At 56.7% G+C, this 20500-nt stretch overlaps 1 protein-coding gene across 1 annotated transcript in view; it reads left to right on the top strand.

Moving 5' to 3' along the window:
- Positions 1–15364, top strand: part of IL31RA (interleukin 31 receptor A) — a 30175-nt gene extending 14811 nt beyond the window's left edge. The window contains exons 6-14 of the mRNA XM_016199802.2: positions 2755–2834; positions 3727–3943; positions 6162–6344; positions 7114–7215; positions 7970–8116; positions 9816–9956; positions 11698–11791; positions 12929–13010; positions 14552–15364. Coding sequence (XP_016055288.2) covers positions 2755–2834; positions 3727–3943; positions 6162–6344; positions 7114–7215; positions 7970–8116; positions 9816–9956; positions 11698–11791; positions 12929–13010; positions 14552–15364 — 1859 coding nt within the window. The remainder of the gene's footprint in view (positions 1–2754; positions 2835–3726; positions 3944–6161; positions 6345–7113; positions 7216–7969; positions 8117–9815; positions 9957–11697; positions 11792–12928; positions 13011–14551) is intronic.
- Positions 15365–20500: the final 5136 nt, after the last annotated feature.

The raw sequence follows: 20500 nt of genomic DNA, 5'->3' as shown, positions 1-20500 counted from the left end.
TGCTCAACCTATGGCCCGGCTTGGATTTCAATGTATTGGTTATTCGGGTATTTATCACACTTCAGCAGACAGGTATTCGCTACGTGACACGTAATATATTCCAGTCGGGCTTCATTACTTACGAGCTTACGCCGCCAGGCAGCTTGTGCTTCAGAAGTGGAGGTGCTGACGCTGGCTCCTGACTGCAGGGTGCGGGGATTAGATGCCACAGTTCAGTGGCACGGCTGAAGGCTCAGCAAGGGCACCGAGTGGCTGGGCTGTCACAGAAACAGCAGCAGCAAACGGTGACGACATCCTCCAAACAGTGGATGCCTTTGAATATGTAGATTTTTTTTTTTTTTTTGCAGATTTGGAAAATTTTGTTCTTTCACAAATGCAGAATTAGTACTTTTCCCCTTGGATTAACGTCAAGTCCATTATTACCTCATGGTTGATGGAAGGATTACATGCTAGAGGCGGGGGTTTCACCAGCCCGGCATCTGCGGGAAGTCGGCAGGGGTGGGGACTCTCTCTCTGCAGGAACTTGCAGCCTCAGCGTGAACGGAAAATACTGATCAAATTCATTCGGCATCACCACCTACTAAGACTGAATGGCTGCCTAGGGGATGCATCTAAGGAGCATTTAGCTCATGTTTCTAATCAAGTGACTGGGATGATCGATTTTAAATAATGTTTGTTTTTGCCTCTGTATACTCTTCCGATGAATACTGGGGGCTGGATTCTAATGAACACGTTGCCCTTAGATTTCATCCCTTGCTCCCAGTATTACTGCCCCGAGTCTGACTTCCCCGTAAGTGGAAGTGAGAGACTGCAGGTAAGAGACGGAGTTGGGGCTCTTCCAGTTGTGTGGTGGCCTTGAGGGTCTCGTGACCTTGTAGCCTTGTCCTAAGTCTGCCTTTGGGAGGAACCCTGTCTCCGCTCATGTCTCCTTGGCTTGTGAACAGGCAGAAACTAGGCTGTTGCTCCCATCTGAGGAGGCTGAGTACTGGCTGTCCTGGCTTTTGGTTCAATAACAGCTTTGGGAATCTCCTGCCAGGGCTCTTAGGACACATCCCAGTGGAATGCAGATGAGATCATACCTACAGCCTAAGCCGTTCCAACTACTTACACGGAATTATAGCCGATCTCCTGGGAGACTCGGGGCTCACAGCTGGCTGGGTTCGATCTCCCGGGAGACTCGGGGCTCACACACAGCTGGCTGGGTTCGATCTCCCGGGAGACTCGGGGCTCACACACAGCTGGCTGGGTTCGATCTCCTGGGAGACTCGGGGCTCACACACAGCTGGCTGGGTTCGATCTCCCGGGAGACTTGGGGCTCACAGCTGGCTGGGTTCGATCTCCCGGGAGACTCGGGGCTCACACACAGCTGGCTGGGTTCGATCTCCCGGGAGACTCGGGGCTCACACACAGCTGGCTGGGTTCGATCTCCCGGGAGACTCGGGGCTCACACAGGCTGGGTTCGATCTCCCGGGAGACTCGGGGCTCACACAGGCTGGGTTCGATCTCCCGGGAGACTCGGGGCTCACACAGGCTGGGTTCGATCTCCTGGGAGACTCGGGGCTCACACAGGCTGGGCTGCCCACACATTGTTTACTGTGAGAGCAGCTGTAGAAAGGTGACTATCTCTCATGACGCGACAGGTACTGACTGCACTGCCCTTTGGCTCGTTTGTCGACATGAGGAACTTGTCTTCGGTGGGAGTTCAGTAGTTTCACTTGAAGACACTTTGTCACCAGAAATCAGAGAGACCCCTGAGAACAATCTCTCAGGACTACACTGGTCCAGGTCTGGGCCAGACCCCTTTCCCTGCAGACCTGATGACAATATCCTCAGCCGTGTGGTCTCCCCAAGAAAGAGTTCAGGGTGCGTCACCCACAGCTTTAACTGGGGCATTTATCTCATTTCTCCAATCACCGGCCTCGAGGCAGACTCTCGGCTTCCTCTCGTGGCTGAAGCATGTGGGTCGGTCTCCAGTCAAAGCTCAGCATTTGAAAGTTTAGTGCATGTCAGAGGGTCATGTTAAAAACTGCCAGCCACCCACTCCTTGCCCAGACTCCCCCGAGACAAGAGCTATAGTCCAGAGATCAAGCGACACGTAAATTCCTCGCCTTTTTGTGAGTTGTGTCCCGTGGTCAGGTCACTGCGCTGTCCCACGTTACCTTGCTCTTTGGAGAGGTGCGTGGAGCTCGCCTCTGCCTGCGGTTCCTGGGCTGGTCTCCGTCCGGCCTGAGGAACCCGCAGCTCCACGCTCTTCCTGCCGGAGGCCCGCGTGAGCTTAGAGCCCAGAGAGGGACGCAGTGCAGTCTTTCCCTGCTGCTCTCGTCTTTAATTCCTTCTCATTCTGTGTAACATCGAAAGTTTCCAGCTTCAGCCTTTTGGGAGGTGGATATGGTATAAATTAGATCTATTTCCTCGTCAGTTATCTTCCCCCGCTACGTAGATGCTAAGCCTTGGAGGACGTGCAGTGTGGCATGTCAATCCAGATTTGAGCGATAAATGCTGTCACGGTGGGGTCTGTCGTCCCTCCTTTCTAACCTTACACTAAGTCACCAGATCCAGGAGGAGTTTAGCGTTTACCTTTTGCTGATTCCAGTCCTTCAGCCACGACACCCTGACCTCACTGGTTACGGCAGTGCTGCTCCCACGGGCTCCCACGAGCAAACCCTTCCCACTTTCTCCAAAGGTGGCAGTTACCCCTCAAGGCTCCCGTGGGACCCCCTCCTGTCGGTGCTGAGCCTCGCTCTGTTCTTACAGCTCCCCTTGGCCTGGACCTGTGGCGAGTCCTGGGACCTGCCCGGGAAGATGGAAGGCGGCCTGTGACCCTGCTATGGAAGGTGACCCTCTCCGGCCATTTCCCTTGTTATAACCCTCGGTCTCTTATGCCTCGGGGAGCTGTGATTCTTGAACTTTGACCTCCAGAATTCCCTTCCCAAGAGGCTTCATGATGCCCCTGATCTCACAGTGGTTTCCTAGCTCACAGAGCCTGGTAGGTCACCTTGTAGGTGGCCTGACTGTGCATTCGAGACCGTGGCCCCACTGTCCCTTCGTCTGAAACAGACGTTTGGGGCAGGTGCAGAGTCAGGCTCCTGGCCTTCTGGTGAAAGCCCTGCACCCAAGGTGATGTACATTTAAGGCTGAAGAGAAGAGCTTGGCTTGGAGCCCCTGGGTCACCTTAGGCTTCTCACCAACAATTTAGGACTGAGAGGCAGCCCATCTGAGCTGGGGAGCCTGGGGTGCCTGGTCCGAGGAGGCGGGCTCCCCCTCACAGAGGGTGCGGAGATAGGAGGCAAGGGGTAGGGGCACAGGGACTCTCACCCTGGGGCTTCCAGGCAAGGGGTGACCCGGGGCCAGAGCAGACTTGGGGTTGGCTCAGCGTCTTAGCTGATGATCTTCTGTCCGTGTGGGGTGGAGGGGAAGGTACGGCCGGGAGGAAACGGGGCCGGCTTGCTTACACCAGCTCCGGCCTGCTCCCAGCTGGCCTCATGGAATTGGACGTATGTTGGCGTTGACACCGCGGGACCGTCCAGCAGATCCCCTCTTCTGGCCCTTGAAGGTTTGACGTCACGGCCAGGGTGCGCTGCTCATCCCGGGACGGTCCACGTTATTTGGCCTGCGCGTAGTTTAGCATCTGAGAGTGAACATTATCCCCCCCACCACCATTTATCACCCGCTCAGTGCCTTTCCTTTTCTGTTTTTGGTAATAAGCTTGGTCTCCTCCCTGTTCAGAAGGCCAGAGGAGCCCCGGTCCTGGAGAGAACACTTGGCTACCACATATGGTACTTTCCAGAAAACACCACCAACCTCACGGAGACGGCGAACACCACCCACCAGCAGCTCGAACTGGTTCTGGGCGGCGAGGCCTATTGGGTGTCTGTGGTCTCCTATAATTCCCTTGGCCAGTGTCCAGCGGCCACCCTGAGGATCCCGGCTGCCAGTGAAAAGGGTGAGTCCAGTGTCAGCTTCTTACAGAGATGGTCGCCCGTCCAGGTGGCCAGGGGGTCCCGCCCTCGCCAGGGCTGCTGCTTCTCTTGGGTCAGAATGGAAGCGAAGTAGAGACTTTTCAGGCTCCGGTAGGAAGAGTGAGATCTGGTAATTAACGGGCCCTTGAAATAGCCTTCCTTTGCGCTGAAAGCCAGACTTCGTAAACGATGCGCCGCAAAGTCGCCGCCTGCAAGCTCCGGCGCCACTCGTGCCTGCCCCGGGCTGAGCGGCGGGGCCGCGGGGCCGAGCCCCGAGAGCGCTCACAGCTGCTGCGTTCCTCCCGGCGGCCGACCCCCTTCCGAAACCTTCCCTCGCAGCACCGACCACGTCCGCCCCAGCCTTGCTTTGCTCACTCGTATTTTTTTCTTCTTCTCTTTTCTTCTTTTATAGCGGCTCTATTTGTTATTATTGTAATTTTTTAAAATTTATCTACTCGTGTTTTCTTTGCTCACGCTGCTGTTCGTCCCCCGCTCCACTCGACTACCAAGTCAGGGGGACTCCTCGGCCTGCACTTGCCGGGGAGCCTCTCGTCCTACTTCTGTAACGTTTCACAGTTTCCAGGCAAACTCGCTTTACATCCTGTTTTAGAATAAAACCCCCTTTTTAAAATTCTTATTTGAGGAGTTGTAGGCAGCAGATCCTCCTGCTTTATTTTCCTCTGAACCGTCCCTAAAGTTATGCTAAACTCGCACGGGGTTTTGGGTTCTTCCCCGTTCTGCAGGGACTTGCTTTGCGCTGATCAGAAGCGTTAGCGTGACCATCGGCTGAAACGGCCCCAGACCAGGTGTAGGCAAACCTGGCCTGACCCCAGCTTTTACAAATAAAGTTTCACTGGGACACGACCACACCCATTTGTTTACACAGTGTCCCTGCCTCCTGTCCAGCAGGGGCGGAGTTGAGTGGTTTGTGACAGAGACATCCGGCCTGCAAAACCTGAAATATTTATTTTTTGGCTCTTTATTTACTATTTCTTTTTACAGAGGTTTATGGACGCCTGTGTTAGACACATAAGAAAGCAGTGTTTTATAGAACTTTGCTTAATAAAGTGGAGTCAACCGGAGAACAGTTATAATCACTGTTATAAGCCTAGCGATCATTAGTATGAGGCCCAGTGTTGTCCATCAGTGTCTGTCACACGGCACTAAGATGACACAGGTTAACCTCATGTTACCCTTGAAGCAGCCCCCGAAGTCGACGCCATTAGAACCAATTATGATGATGAGGCTGGGAGTCAGGAAAGCTTGGTGGTCGGCCTGTGGTCTCCCAGGTGAGACTCAGGCCCAGGCCTGTGTGACTCCAAGTGCGCACAAGAGAAATGACCCAGGACCTTGGACTTGGAGCTAATAGGTGACTTAGAACTGCAGTCACAGGTGCTGTGTGAGGCTGACCCGTGACTCCCTCGCCTCCATGGGCCTCCACTTCCCATCGTTACAATTAGGGAACGGAGCAGACACACCTCCAGGCTCCTCTGGCCTGAGCTCCCCTGAGTTCTGGGCGACCTTGGCCCTGGGCAGCTGCAGAGCAGAGGGGCCTCTGTGCTCAGGGGCAGAGGCGGAGGGAGGGGCTGAGGGGGAGCAGAGTGGCATCTGAGACCTGGAGTCGCTGGTCCTGGAGTGACTGAGCTTCACGCCGGTCACAGGAAAGCACAGGTGTTGACAGTCAGAGCCCCTTCCCCAGGGAGGCTTCCTGTCTCCTCCTGCCTCTGGGGCTGTGTTGAATTTGGAGAAACTGCTCATACATTTTTTGCTGAATGACGGAGGACCGGTAATGAGTGCATATTTCATAGAATGAGGATTTGGAAACTGGTCTCCCAGCTCCCCTCACACTGCCTCAGGATCATGGTGACTGAAATCCCACCTTTAGAGATTCAGCCTGGGTCTCAGGCTCGCTGTCATCTAGACCTGCAGAGACACCTGCTGAAGGCAAGTTCTTTTAGTCACCAACACCGCAGTGAGAGGACATTCTGCGGAGATGAAGAAACATCCAGGGGGCACTCGATCATTGAAGGTGGGGTGAGGGAAAGGGACAGTCGAAGGCGTGAAAGTACCACCGTGGGATGGGGGTCGGCAGGGGCGGTCCTGAGCTCTGACCTTCACCACCTGGTGTGAGCGGTGCCGAGGTGGTGGGTTGGAGGTGAGCTGGTGGCTGTGAGCAGTGCTTTTCCTTCCCTCCCCCTGCAGCGTTTCCGTGCATCGAGGCCATGCAGGCCCAACTCTCTGGGGACCAGCTGGTGGTGGCGTGGCAGAGCTCCGCCCTGGACACGGACTCGTGGATGGTGGAGTGGTTCCCAGATTTGGACTCTGAACCCGCCGCCCTGTGCTGGGAATCGGTGTTTGGGGCCAGGAACTGGACGATCCGGCAAGGTAGCCACTGAGGACCCCACACGCTCCTCCTGAGTAGATTCCGCTTGACAAGCTGGCGAGTGCACATTTCGTGGCGTTTCCCCGCGTTTCCCGGCAGCGCTGGGACAGGGCGCCGTGGGTGTCAGACCATGTCCAGGGCCTGTTTCCCAGCGGGAAGCGTCCTCTTCATTCCGCCATCAGAGACCTCTTCCCAGATACCACGACCACGTGGGTGACCCCAGAGTGTGTGTCCATCTGTCCTACCCAGGGGCCCCTCAGTCTGGCTGGGCCCCTTCCCCAGGTGACTGATGCAGGGAAGAGCCTTCTCTTCAAGGACGGCCCTGATCCTGTAAGACACACGAGTGAGGCTGTATCCCCCTAGTCCCGTCAGCCCAAACTTCTCCTAATACTCAGCCACATCCAACGAAGACTACCTGTGCGGGGCGCAGGCGACAGAGGAACTGAAGAATTCAGGGTGGCACGCCGTGGACAGCACCCGTGTCCTACGGCAAGACCAGTGATGGAGAGAAGCCTGACCTCTTTCCTCTCCCTTCCTGGGGGCTCTGGCGTTTCATCAGAGGGGTGCGGGTTCAGTTCTCAGAATTAATTTGAAAATGTTAGAACTGGAATAGACGTTAGAGAGCATCCAACCTAACCTCCTTACTTTCCAGATGAGGAAATGTGGAGGAATAGAATATCTTCTATGAGTCTTAGGTCGTAACTCTCAGTCTAGCATTCTTTCTACATGCCACACCCTTCACTTAATGTTTGTTTCTCTCTCTTTTTACAGATAAACTAACCCCTTTCTGGTGCTACAACATCTCTGTGTATCCCGTGTTGCAAGACCGAGTGTGCGAGCCATACTCTGTCCAGGCTTACGCCAAAGAAGGCGGTATGTGCGGACAGGGGCCCGTGGGGGAAGGAAACGCTGGGCCCGTCCAGCCTTCGGCTGAGGCCAGGATGCCTGTGGGCTTGGAGCTTGTCCTGCCTCACCTGGCGTATGCAGTGGCTCCATGTGCTGACGCGGTGGAGGTCAGGTTAGAGACGCGCCGAATTTCAAAGCAGGGTAGACATTAGGGATCATCAAGTCCAAGCCTCTCATTTCACAAATGGAAAGTTGAGGCTCAGACAGATGAGATGACTTCCCAGGGTCACCACAGAACTGAGAAAACAGCGCAGAAGTAATGTTTAGTTAAGACCAAGTTAGAGACTCTACGGAGTTGATTCTAAGTTGGAGACGCTCAGAGATTATTTCTAATTGCGTAGCAATAAGCAAGGGTCTTACTGGTGAACCTCGCAGACTTCATTTTGATCTTTCTGGAAGTTAACATCTTCCAGACTCAACAGTGGAAAATACATCGTCTCCCACAGTAGCCCATGGACGCAGCTCTTCGACTATTTGGTCATGTGTAGGGCAGACGTGACAGGAACAGCTGGGTGTCCAATCAGAGTGAGGTCCATGAGAAAGTCTCTCTTCCCTCCTGTTCAGGATGGGTGACTACAGAGAACGATCTTCCCAGACGAGTCGATCCATCAGCCCCTCCCTGCCCCACCTCCAACACAGGCATTGGTCTGAGGACTGGACAGAGCCCCGTGGGGGCAGGACCTGCTGGGCCGATTCACGGTTTACCCTCTTTCTTGTAAAGTTCCATCGGCAGGTCCCGTGACCAAGGCGGAGAACATCGGTGTGAAGGCAGTCACCATCACGTGGAAGGAGATTCCCAAAAATCAGAGAAACGGTTTCATCCGCAACTACACCATATTTTACCAAGCAGAGAATGGGGAGGAATTCTGTAAGTGCGCTTCTAGCCAGGCTGAAGAACCCCAGAGCCCCGAATAGAGGCGACAGCTCGACCGGCCACGGGGTGGCTGCAGCCTCCGACAGGCCCCTTAGCTTCCCTGAGCCTTTCTGAAAATGGGGCCAAGTGCACCTACCTGCTGAGGTTTTTGGAATCAAATGAGAGTGGAGTTTCGGTATCTGAATGTGCTGTAGGAGCCGGAGGGGTTAATATGATGTGCCCTGGCCAGGCGGGGACAGGCTCACGTCTTGGGAGCTCCCTCTTACTCCAGGTGGGATTTGCCTGGACCACGGTGCAGGGTGGACAGACCCTGTCTGGTGGCACTTACCTCAGCGAAGGGCCCTTTACTGAGACGCCTACTGTCCGCTGCCAAATCATACGACTTTCTTGAAACTACAGTACCTGCTGACATCCTAATTTCTGGGCTAAGCTTAGATTTCTGTAAGGCTGAGTTTTTGTTGTGATAAAATACATTAAAAAAATGTACCATTTACACATTTGGAAGTATACATTAGGGGGCATGAAGTACATCCATGATGTTACGTGTCCATCGCCACTTCCTGTTTCCATCCCACTCGGTCACTTCCTGGCCCCTCTTCCCACGGCCCCTGGCACACAGAACCCCTGTCTGTCTGTTCTGGAAATTTCATATGCATGGAGTCATGCCCGACGCGGCCTTTTGTGTCGGGCTTCTTTCACTCAGCGCGGTGTCTGAGGCTTACCCAAGTCGTGGTGCGTGTTGGTACTTCATCCCCTTTTCTCGCCGAATAATGTTTTGTTGCGTGGACAGTCCACATTGGTTTAGCCACTCACCAGTTGATGGACATTTGGGTGGCTTCTGCCTTTTGGCTCCTGTGATTAATGCTGCTGTGGACACTGCACCATGGGGTCTTGGCAGGTCTGTGTACAAATGTCTGTTTGAGCCCCTGCTTTTAATTCTTTGAGACACAGGAGAGGAGCTGCTGGGTCACATGATAATTGTAGTTTAGCTATTGGAGAACCACCGAGCTTTTCCACAGGGGCTGCACCATTTCACAGCAAGGTTCCGGGGTTCCGATTTCTCCATCCTTACCAACACCCCTTACTTTCTAATTCAAAAACAATTGTCGCTATCCTGGTGGGTACGAGTGCTGTCTTAATGTGGTTTTGATTTGCATTCTTAGTAACTAATGATGTTGAACATCTTTGCACGTGCTTTTTGGTCATCTGTATATTTTCTTAGGAGAGAGTTGCCATCTCCTTGCCCATTTTTAAGTTGAGTTGTCTTTTGGTTATTGAATTGTAAGACGTTTTAAAAAATATATTCTGGATACAAGTTCCTTATCAAATGCATGATTTGAAATATTTTTTCCTATTCTGTGGGTTGTCTTTTCACTCTGGTAGTGTCTTTTGATGCACAAAAGCTTTGAATCTTGATGAAGTCTGGTGCAATCTATTTTCTTTTGAGCCTGTGTGTTTGGTGTCACATCTAAGAAACTGGCCAAAATCAGGACCAAGTAGATTTGTCCTATGTTGTCTTCTAAGAGTATTATAGTTTGAGTTCTTGTATTTAGGTCCCTGACCCACCTTGATAAAGCTAATTTAAGGAGGGCATGGGTAGAGGGGTTGGGTATGCAATGGCCAAGTCTGGTCCTAGCATTCTAATTTTGGTGTTTCTCGGCTGTGGTGTTTGACGTCCGCATTTTTTCTTCAGCCACAACGGTCAACTCCAGCCTCCTGCAGTACAGCTTGGAGTCTCTGACCCGAAAGACCTCTTATACTGTCCAGGTCATGGCCAGCACCAGCGCTGGGGGCACCAACGGTACCAGGATCAGCTTCAAAACACTGTCAATCAGTGAGTATGTCCTTCCAGCTCCTCAGCTTCTCTCCTAGGCTGGCAAGAGATGGTGTTTTCCAGAGGCAGGGGAGCCAGTGGGAGAGCAGTGCCTGCGTGAGAGCAGCCATCTGCTCCCGGGCTCATGGACCTTCCCACGAGGCGCGCGGGGGTGAGCAGAGAGGAGGGAGGGCAGAACTGGGGGAGACTGGCCATCTGGCTCCTTCCTCATGAAGGAACAGCCAGGCAGGCGTGGCTCAGTGGTTGGGCGTTGACCTATGAACCAAGAGGTCAGTGTTTGATTCCTGGTCAGGGCACATGCTGGGGTTTTGGGCTCCATCCCCCAGAGAGGGTTGTGCAGGGGGCAGTCGATCAGTGACTCTCTCATCATTGATGTTTCTCTCTCTCTCCCTCTCCCTTCCTCTGAAATCAACAAAAATATATTTAAAAAACAAATAAATAAATAATGAAAATGAAGGAACACATTTTGTAGTAACACCTAAAAAGAATCAGCCCTAAATCTTCTGGAAATCCCCTTGCTCATCGCGTCTTCAACAGAATGGAGACGGCCTCACGGGTCTGGAATGTGGAGCATGGGATGTTTTTACTTAGAAAACACGCTCTCTTTTTATGGGCTCACATTGCGTTTTTGGAGTTCTTTTTGAAATTGCTATTTAAAATCTTTTGAAATTGTGCTGTACTTTCACAACACTAGGCGCCAACTGTAGTAGCTGATGGCATTTCCCCCAGGGGTCGAACTGAGAGTGAGCCAGCCTTTGAGCCTGGCAGCTCCTTAGTCTTGGTCCGCAGATCACAGAGCTCCCATCGTCGAGTCCCTCCCATCTGGCCTCCACATGGCAGCCAGAGTTTAGAACCCCAGGCCCCTGCTTGCAGCCCACCAGTGGCTTCTGTTGTATTTTACGCCTTACCCGAGGGTAAGTTTTTATTGCTTTTCAGAGTGAGTGGGGAGGGGGGGGAGAGAGAGACAGACAGACAGACATCGATGTAACAGAGACACATCAACTGGTTGCCTCTCGCACACACCCCAACTGGGTCCGGGGGTCGAGCTTGCAAAGCAAGGTAAGTGCCCTTGGCTGGAATGGAACCCGGGACCCCTCAGTCCGAGGACAGGTGCTCTAACCACTGAGCCAAACTGGCCAGGGCTGTTGTATTTTAAATGAAATCCAAACTCCCTCGAGTAGCTTTCAGGGTTTGGCGCCTGCCCCTTGCTGACCTGTCTCCCACCACTTCCTGCTGCTGTTAATGCTCCTGAACTTGCCCCTGTTTCAAGGCTTTTGCATTTGCTGCTGCTTCTGCCTGGGAAGCTTTCCCTGTATTTTTGCAGGGTGGTTCCTTCTCATTATTAACATGAGCTCCAGTTTCACTTCTCAGAGAAGCCTGTGTTGTCTATCATCTGAATTCTTCTCCTGGAACATAAGCCCAGCGAGAGCAGGGATCCCGTAGTTCCTGCCTATTGCCGCTTGTTTTATTACCCAGAGCGTTGTTTGCCCAAAAGACAGTCACTAAACGAATGAAGCTGGAGCCTGTGAGCACGATGCCTGTCGCTGTCATCCAGGGAGAGCTGGGTGGGAGCCGCAAACACCAAGTTTTCTTTTTTAATTGAACGAACATGCATGAATTGAAAGGAAATAGTACGGAAGTGTTGCTGATGCTCCTGAAAGAAGGAACCCCAGGATGTTTGATGTTTACCAAGAACCTGAGGAGCGGGCCCCTGCTGACCCCTGCTCTCCCTTTCCCAAAGGCGTCCTGGAGATTTGCCTCGTCGCCATTCTGGTCGGAGGAGGGCTGCTTATTTTCACCGTCCTGACTGTGGGGTATAGTCTCAGAAAACCCAAGTGAGTGTGGCCAACTGGCATGCACCCTCAGAACCAGGGCTGGGGGCAGGTGGGAAGGTCTCGGTGGAGGAGGGCCGGCCACCACCGAGGAGGTGCCCGTTCGTTTACTATCTGCTTCAATCCATTGAGTTTATTATGTACCGTGGCTCACAGAGTTCTGACCAACAAGAGGACCGTCCCCACCCACAGCCCCGTGCACCAGGCCCAGGCTTTTCTGAGGCCCCCAGGGGAGGGGAGTACAAGCAGCCCCACAGGCTTTATCCACTGAGTTCGGCATCTGAGAGCAGAGTTGGGAGAAGGCCCTTTCTCTCGGTGTCTAGAGGGGCCCCTGGCAGCAGCAGGAGGACTCAAAGCCATGAGCTCCTCTCCTGGGCAGGGCCGGGAGCTGTGGACCCCTGGACCGTGGAGTTAGGGTGCTGGCCAGCCATGTGCTCGGCTCAGCTCCTGACTGGTGGTGGGGTGTAGGAAGGCTGGCTGCAGGGGCATTGGTCCTGCCTCCTGGCCACTGTGGGAAGCAAGCTTGTCTTCAGGGTCTTGGCTGTCCCCAGAGAGCCTCCTGCTACCCTGGAGGTCAACGGCTCCTTCCCTGGGAGGCCTCTCTCTCCAGAATCGCACATCGTGGGCCACCTCTGCCGAGCAGCTGTGCTTGGTCACGGTCACGCCGATGTCAGCCTCAGCTCCCGAACGCAGGCTGTAACCAAGTCACTAGCACAAATTCACATGCGCTTTGCATGTCTAACAAGTTTCCGGTGACGCCGCTACTGGCTGGGACCATGCTCCGAGAACCCCCCAACTAAAGTGTGGGCAGCTTTTAATGTTTAGAGCCCTGCTCTTCCCAGAGGACGAACCTCAGCGAAGTGGCCCCCGATGGTGATGTCTGTAGCAGGGTGGGGAGGGAAAGGTAGGAGAAGCTGTGTGTGGGGACAGGTCTCCTCCTGTCATGTCCCAGGGTGACTGGCAATTTCACCCCCAAATGGCTGCACTTTCCCAGTCTGAGCCGGAGGCCGGGAGCCTGCCCTTGTTTCACAGGAAGCCATGCGGTTCCCGTCAGCAAAGCCCCCCGTTTTGGCTCTGCTGTCCCATCCACGTAAGATGGCTTTGGACTCACTCCTGTTTGAAAACCCTGTCTCTTCTCAGCAAGTTGAAGCACCTGTGTTGGCCTGATGTTCCCAACCCTGCTGAGAGCAGCATTGCCACGTGGCATGGAGGGGACCTCAAGGTGAGAACCCTGTTTCTGTTTAGGGAGTCACTGAGTGGGTGGTCATAGGAGCTGGGCCTTGCTGGGCTGAGCTCTGTGCAGAGAGGACCTGAGGGTCCAGCAGCAGCTGGACGTGGATCAGCCTTCCCGGAAACACTCTGACCTCAGTCTCTGGACAGAAGGAAAGGATGTCAGCAGGCTTACAGGCACCCAGCCTGTGCTGGGCATGGACCGGTCCTACCATGGATGCCACGGGAGAAAGACACTGGTCCCACTCTCAAGGACCTAATTAGGGAGCAAGAGAGCCTGGCTATTTGAGGTCATTTGAAAAGCAGCCAAGGGGACCTAGGGGCCACACGGAGACCCTGAGGGGACACCCATGTGCAGTGTCCAAGGGCTGGGGAGGGCTGCCCCAAATCGTTTTTCTCAGATTGGGAGAGTCATCAAGTTTTAACTGGCAGAGGCCTTTTTTATTGAATGACACCGAAGCAGAAACCCTCCTTTTTTATGAGTTTTACACTGAAAACTGTTGTGAACATGTTAAGGTTGAATTTCTTGCTTAAGTAAAAATAAGCCTGATGAAATATAACCCACACATCCTTATCATTGAACGACTGTTTCTGGTATTTCTTGGTGCCCGAATTTTTAATATGATCCTTTGTTTAAACTTGGAAGTCTCTCTTTAACATGGACATTTTAAAAGTTATTTTTACTTAGTTATTTTCATTTTTGTTAGTTTTGTATTTATGTTTGTTTTCTTCTCTCCTTCATCAGTCCTGCAGGCCCCTATTGACGTCCCTCCTTGTTAAGAGTTACTAGGAGAGTAAATGAGTTCACAGGCAGCACTGTCTGTCTGAAGCGTTTTGTAGTCTGTAGCTCTGGCCCCTGGGCAGGACTTACGGTCACTCACTGGGTGCCAGGCACCGGGGGCTCTGGCGATACAGAGATGACAGAGCTGACATCGTGCCTGCCACGGGGCCACCCTGAGCTCTGATGGGGGGCAGTCGTGTATCTGTGATCATGGTTTCCCCCTGTGAGGGTCTGCCTTTGATCCCGCCCTCTTGGCCGGGGTGCGCCTAGACTGTGGGCAATGGCCTTGAGGTCTTGGGAGGAGAAACTCTGCAGGCGGAGGGCGCTTCCTCGAGAATGGGCCTCTCTTGTCCCGCTCCCATGGACGGGCCTGGAGGGGACGGGCCTCTCTTGTCCTCCCACGGACGGGCCTGGAGGGGACGGGCCTCTCTTGTCCTCCCACGGACGGGCCTGGAGGGGACTGGCCTCTCTTGTCCTCCATGGACGGGCCTGGAGGGGACGGGCCTCTCTTGTCCTCCATGGACGGGCCTGGAGGGGACGGGCCTCTCTTGTCCTCCATGGACGGGCCTGGAGGGGACGGGCCTCTCTTGTCCAGCTCCCACCCACGGGCCTGCACCGGACGTGCCTCCACGCTGGCCTCTGGGAGGAACACAGGGGCTGGTCACAGGCGGGGTGTTGGGAGCCCAGTGAGCTTTTGGTTACTCACGTGGAGCCCCCAGATGGCCATCGGGGGTGTCCCTTCCCTTTTCCAGGATAAAGGGAAGGAGGCTGACGACCCCGCGAGCACGGAGGACGAGCGGATTCTAAAGCCCTGGCCGGCCCCCAGCGACCTCATTGACAAGTTGGTGGTGAACTTCGAGAACTTTCTGGAAGAGGTTTCCGCAGAGGAACCGGGAAAGGGCCAGGAACAGGCGCCGGGAGGGGAGAGGAACGAGTATGTGGCCGCCCCTTACTGCGCCCCCGCCCAGAGGCCCGTGGAACCGCCCACTGCAGCCGAAGCCCCGCCCACTGCAGCCGAGGTCCCGCCCACCGCAACCGAGGCCCCACCCACCACAGCCGAGAGCCCGTCCGGCACAGCCTGGGCCCCGCCCACTGCAGCCGAGGCCCCGCCCACCGCAGCCGAGGCCCCGCCCACCGCAACCGAGGCCCCACCCACCACAGCCGAGAGCCCCTCCGGCACAGCCTGGGCCCCGCCCACTGCAGCTGAGGCCCCGCCCACTGCAACCGAGGTCCCGCCCACTGCAGCTGAGGCCCCGCCCGCTGCAGCCGAGAGCCCCTCCAGCACAGCCTGGGCCCTGCCCACCGCAGCTGAGGCCCCGCCCACTGCACCCGAGGCCCCGCCCACTGCACCCGAGGCCCCGCCCACTGCAACCGAGGCTCCGCCCGGAAAGGCCCAGCGCCTGCGCCCTGGGAGGCGGGAGGGCGCGGGCCCAGGAGCCGGGGAGCCGCATCCTTCCGCGCGGGGCGGGGAAGGGGCAGCAAACCCCTACTTGAAAAATTCGGTGACAACCAGGGAGTTTCTCGTGTGGGAGGGGCTCCCAGACCCGCCCCCGAGAGGGATCTAGGGGCCTCCGGCCGCACCCTCGGTCTCCGCGGGGAGCGGGAGCCCGTCCCGCCTCCCACGCCCCGCGTTGGAGGGTCCCGCCCGCCTGGGACGGGCGGGTGGCGCCCGCTCAACCCCGAGAAGGGTGCTGAAGCCCCAGCACTTTGCACCGTAAAAGCCATTTATCTCCTTCGTTCCGATAACAAGCTCTCCCGAGGCCTGGGACAGACTGGCTGGGAGGGACAGTGACCCGAGGCGGCGTGTCTGTCCTTCCCTGGGAATGGGTCGGGGTCGCGGCCTGCCGGGGCCACTCCTCAGGGGTCCAGACACGCTGTCCCCGGACCACAGGACATGTTCTCGGTGGCACTTGGGCAGCCCGGAGGGAAGCGCCTCCCTCCTGCCCCTCGGCCTCCCTTGGGTCCGGCTCCCCTCCGATGAGCCCTGACGTCTCACCGGTGTTTGCCTTCGAACCCAGGGGCGGGGTGCGGAGCGCCTCCCTGGTGTGGCCCCAGGCTCCTGGGCACCCCATTAGACTGGAGGGTCCGCAGCAGCACCCCACACAGGACTCCCCCCTGCTCCGTGGCACGCTGGCTGCTGGGAAATCAAGGACAAGGGCGGACCTCTGCTGGGCCCTGGGGAGGGTGCCGGATGGGCCAGCAGGTCTGCCCCCTCTCGGGGCCATTGCCCAGCGTAGGACATCGTCCCCGAGGCCTCCCTGCCCCTCTGTGTTGACCCCAAGCTTGGGGTAGGAAGACACCAGACATTTCAGAGCTTTGCGCTTGAGCCCCCGGCTGACTCAGCCCGGACATGCTGGCCAGACACATCCTTCAGGGCCTCTGCTCAGCAGCAGCTGACCTTTAGCAACTCTGCTGCCCCCACAGCAGGGCTCCCTCCCTGCCTTTGCCCAGCGGAGCACAGAGCTGGTGCCAGTCAGGGGGCCTGAGCCTCGGTGCTGACCGCAGGATGCAGCTGCCCTGACCGGGGACTCATGGCTGGCACTGGGCTGGACCCCACCGCGATGGCAGATGACACCCTAACCTGTGGCCGTGAGGCATGGTGAGCCCAGCGTGTGCGGCTGAAAGGCTGGTGGCATCTTCTCCCAGGAGAGGTTGAGAGGTCAGTCCCGTGTGGCAGGACCTCCTGGCCACTGGCTCAGCTGTGCAAATATGCCTCTTCGCTTTCCTGTCACTAAAAATAATTTCTGGCCCAAGCCCCTGATGTGTGGAAGTCACCGCAGCCCCGGCGGTGATTTCTGAGTGTTTGGGGTGTAACTCAGGCCTGTCCACTCCAGGACATGTTCTGAGTGTGGAGCATGACCGTGGAGAGGCAGGGTCCTGTCCCGTTTGGTGTCTGCCTGAGGCTGGTGTCAGGATGAGCCTGCGGCCCCACCCGCCCTGCAGAGTCCCCGGCCACCGTCCCCAGCCAGTTGCTGCACCCTGACTGTGGGCGCAGGCCAGCCGGGCTGCTGTCCCAGAGCTCTTGCCTTCAACAGCAGTGTCTGCAGCACCCCGAGAAGTCTCCTCTCCCTTCCCCTCCTCCACAGAGCAGTGCAGGCTGGCCATCAGGGAAGGGGGAGGCCTGGGCAGGGCACTCGGACTTGCCCATGTCCTGGGAGTGGGTAGGGACCAAGCAGAGGGGTCCACTCACTCCTGGTTGTGGTGGGCCCTCCCCCTCCCCCCCCCACCCTGTGTTGCTTGGCCACGTCTGTGAACCCCCTGCCCCCAGGGTTCCAGACGAGGGGCCCTTTGCACCCCAAATTTGGATTGTGCACTTGGAGGTGGAGCCTCGTTCCCACACTGTTCCCTCTTTCCTGTGACCCCTGCCCACCTCCTCTGGGACCTCCTCACATTCTGTCGGGGGCTAGGGAGGTCGTGCCCGGAGCGAGTCCTCCCAGCGTTGTCTGTCTCCCCCTGGGTGAGGCTCTCGGAGCTAAAATCCAATAATTTGATGGCTGGGCAGAGAGGAGGGGTCCCAGGGGCTCCTGTGAATGGTCCAGGGACGAAGCGGTCACCTCGGCTTCCCGGGCTGTCCCTCTGGGAACCTCTCCTCAGACCCTCCGCCTCCTGGCCTTCCTGGCGCCTGCCTTCCCTCCTCTCACCTCCCTTCCTGCCTCCTGGCTTCTGCTGCTTTTCCCAGCAGCTTCGGTCCCTTTTTTTCATTATTTATTTTCTTTTCCTTCCTTTCCCTCTGTCCAGCCTCCGCTGATCTTTTGCATATTTACCTGCTGCCTCCAGGGGCTGGGAAGTTGGGCTGTTTTGTTCTAGACAGGGCGGATGGCGGGGTGGGGGGGCAGCATTGCCTCCAGCAACGGGGCAGTTTTCCCAGGTGCCTGAGAAACTCGCTCTGCAGCCCACCCCGCTGCTTAGAGCAGAGCTGAGGATGCAGAAGCCGCTGGTGACCTTCCTGTCCTGGATGGAGGCACAGGCTGTCCCCGTTCCCAGCGTCCTGGGTCACCCCTTGGCTGAGATGGCCATTCGCACATCCTCTGCTCCTATCGGGGACGCTGAGAGGACACAGCAGGTCACTAAAAGCATAAAAGCCCCGTGTCCGGGCTCGGGACCATGCGCACAGCTGCGGGATGCCCTTCCAGTGGCCTTTCTCTTACTATAACAACAGAAACATTTCCGAGAATGGTGGGGAAGCCCGTCTCGCTAAACTGGGGGATACTTCTGGTTTCCCAGGCGGCAGCCGAAGAGCAGTGAGAACTCTGGGGCGGGGGGGGGCGGGGCCCCAGCCTCCCCTGTGTGAGGTCTGCCCGCCTGGGCCACCGAAGGGATTCTGTCCCCTTTCCAGCTGCCCTCACTGAGTGGGGTGAAACCCAGGGAGGGGTCCGAGGCCTGGACTCTGAGATGGAATCAACATGTGCCCAGCAGAGTGGACGTGTGGGCCGCCCCGCGTGACCGTGGAGAGGAAGCCGCAGAAGCCCCTCGGAGGCCCAGCATGTCTGCCTGGCGTGAGGTCCCGTGTTCCTGGGTAGGGTCAGGAACACTGTCATCAGAATGGGAATGAATAGCCTTTAAAACGCTCTCTGATAAAAGCATCTGTATTTGACCATTCCGATAATAAAGCCATTATACCACTTTTATGTAATGTTGTACTTCCGTTTTCAAGTTTCACCTGCTCAGCTGTTAGGAGACTTCAGGATGTAAATATTGATGTTAGAGGTTGGGAGTCTCCTGGCTCCAGGTGACCAGGAATCAGGCAGGGGACCTCTCCCCCCAGGTGACCAGGAATCAGACAGGGCACCTCTCCTGCCAGGACCCTGCTGGGCCTCGCACCCCACTCCTACCGGCTTCCTCTCTCATCCTCCTGGCAGCTCTTCCAAACTCCTCCTGGCTCCCATTCCCTGCGAGTGTCCCCTTGTTGCTCTCAGCAGATGCCACGGTCCCCCCCAGAGGATGTGTTCCCAGACGGTGTCTCCCCCTCTGGGGGCCGGGCTTCGATCTCGAGGTAGAGGTGGCCCTGCTCTTGTCACCCTCACCACCTGTCATCCTTGTCCTCGCTTCAGCTTCTGAACCTGCTCCGGTCGCTTCCCGGGTGCTCCCGGGTCCTCAGCTCTCCTGGCTCCCGCTGCCGCTCCCGCCGACCAGCCCGCGGTCTCGGGGCAGAGCCGCGTCCCTGCGCAGCTTCTCCAGGAGAGAAGGCCATTGCAGGAGCTTTCCAGAGGTATAGAAACCAGCGCTTCAGAGCGGAGCATCTGGGGATGGGGCAAAGACACCACAGTGGCCTCTTAAGTACCCAGATTCATCTCCCTCTGATCACGGGCCAAGCTCAGCCCTCGGCCCCAACCACAGCCTTGCTGCCCATCTGCTAACTCCCGAGATGACGGTGTTTGTCTATTTCTATGTCTCTGGCCCGTGGACAAGCCTTATCTGGGACCCGAGTCCAGTAGACAGGAGCTGGACAGAAGTCAGGATCTCATCCTGCTGCCGATGAAGCTGCCTCGAGGCCCTGCCCTGGCCGAGGCCATGGACTTGCTTGTGGTCACCCCTGACTCAAAAGCACCAGGCCACTGGGCTCTGCAGGGCCAGGCCCCTTCCTGTGTGGTCATCGTCTTGGTGGCCCGGCTCCAGCAGAAGGCCCTGAGACGTGAACCTGGGGGCTCCCTTGGCTGCCTGGCTCACAGAACCCAAAGCAAGCTCCTGGAGGGGGCACGGTGTGTGGGGCCGAGTCCACGTGGACTTCCCGGTGGGTTATAATCCCAGGTCACACGACGTTCAGACGGTGCCGGGTTCAACTTCCCTTGAGAGCAACCCCATCAGTGGACAACTGGGGTGGGGGGTCCAAACCCCGATCCGCTACCCACACACCCTGGAGCTTCTCTCATCCGAGCCTTTCTTCCTAGGAAGCAGCCTGGAGGGTGGAGACAGCGTTGGTTGACTTTCCAGATAAACTGTAAAGACTTAGGCACTCATGGAGTGTTTTCTGAGTCAGCACCTCAGGCAGCCCCTCCCGAGACCAGCTTAATCCGCCAGCCTGCGTGTCCTCCAGGAAAGATGTGAGTTCCAGGGAAATCGCAGGCTTGCTGGAGGCTGCTTTCCCGATGACAGATAATGCCCCAGAGCTGACGATTCCGGGAGGCCTCACGCGTCGGTTTCCAGGAACAGTTTACACTTTAACAGATGTGCTCCATCCCCAGGCGAGGGTCCCCAATGACCTCATGGCCTCTGAATGTGCCCTTTTCCCCTGGTCTGACCTCCTTCAGTCTGCACCAGCGTCAGAGAGACTCTCCTCACCAGCTTCCCACCCGGCTTCCCTCTCTCCGCTTCACCCCTCCCTCAACTGCTAAAACAGTCTAAAAATAGTCCCCTCGGAGTCACCCACTCGCCCAGCGGGAGAACCTGCAGCCCTTCTCCATGAGGACTGAGGCCCGGCCCCCGGGGGCCGCCATCACCAAGCGGGCAAGGCCGGGAGCCACCTGCTCGCCCCAGGGCCTGGCACATGCTGGGTGCCCCCTCCGCCTGTGGGCTCTGCGGGCCTTGCTGGCCCTGTCGCCGAGCTCCTGTCTGTCCTGGCCACTTGGCTTCTATTTCCCACATGGGATGAGAGGCCTCGGGCGGCCCCCTGGCAGCATCAGTCCTGACTCCTTTCATCATGGGGCCAGGAGGGAATCGACAGCTGCACAAAGCCTCCTGCTCGGAAACGGGGCTGATGGCTT

The sequence above is a fragment of the Miniopterus natalensis genome, chromosome 3 (assembly GCF_054644295.1).
Source record: "Miniopterus natalensis isolate mMinNat1 chromosome 3, mMinNat1.hap1, whole genome shotgun sequence".
NCBI lineage: Eukaryota > Metazoa > Chordata > Mammalia > Chiroptera > Miniopteridae > Miniopterus > Miniopterus natalensis.
The sequence above is the reverse complement of the archived record's forward strand: the minus strand, read 5'-3'. Positions and strand labels throughout refer to the sequence as shown.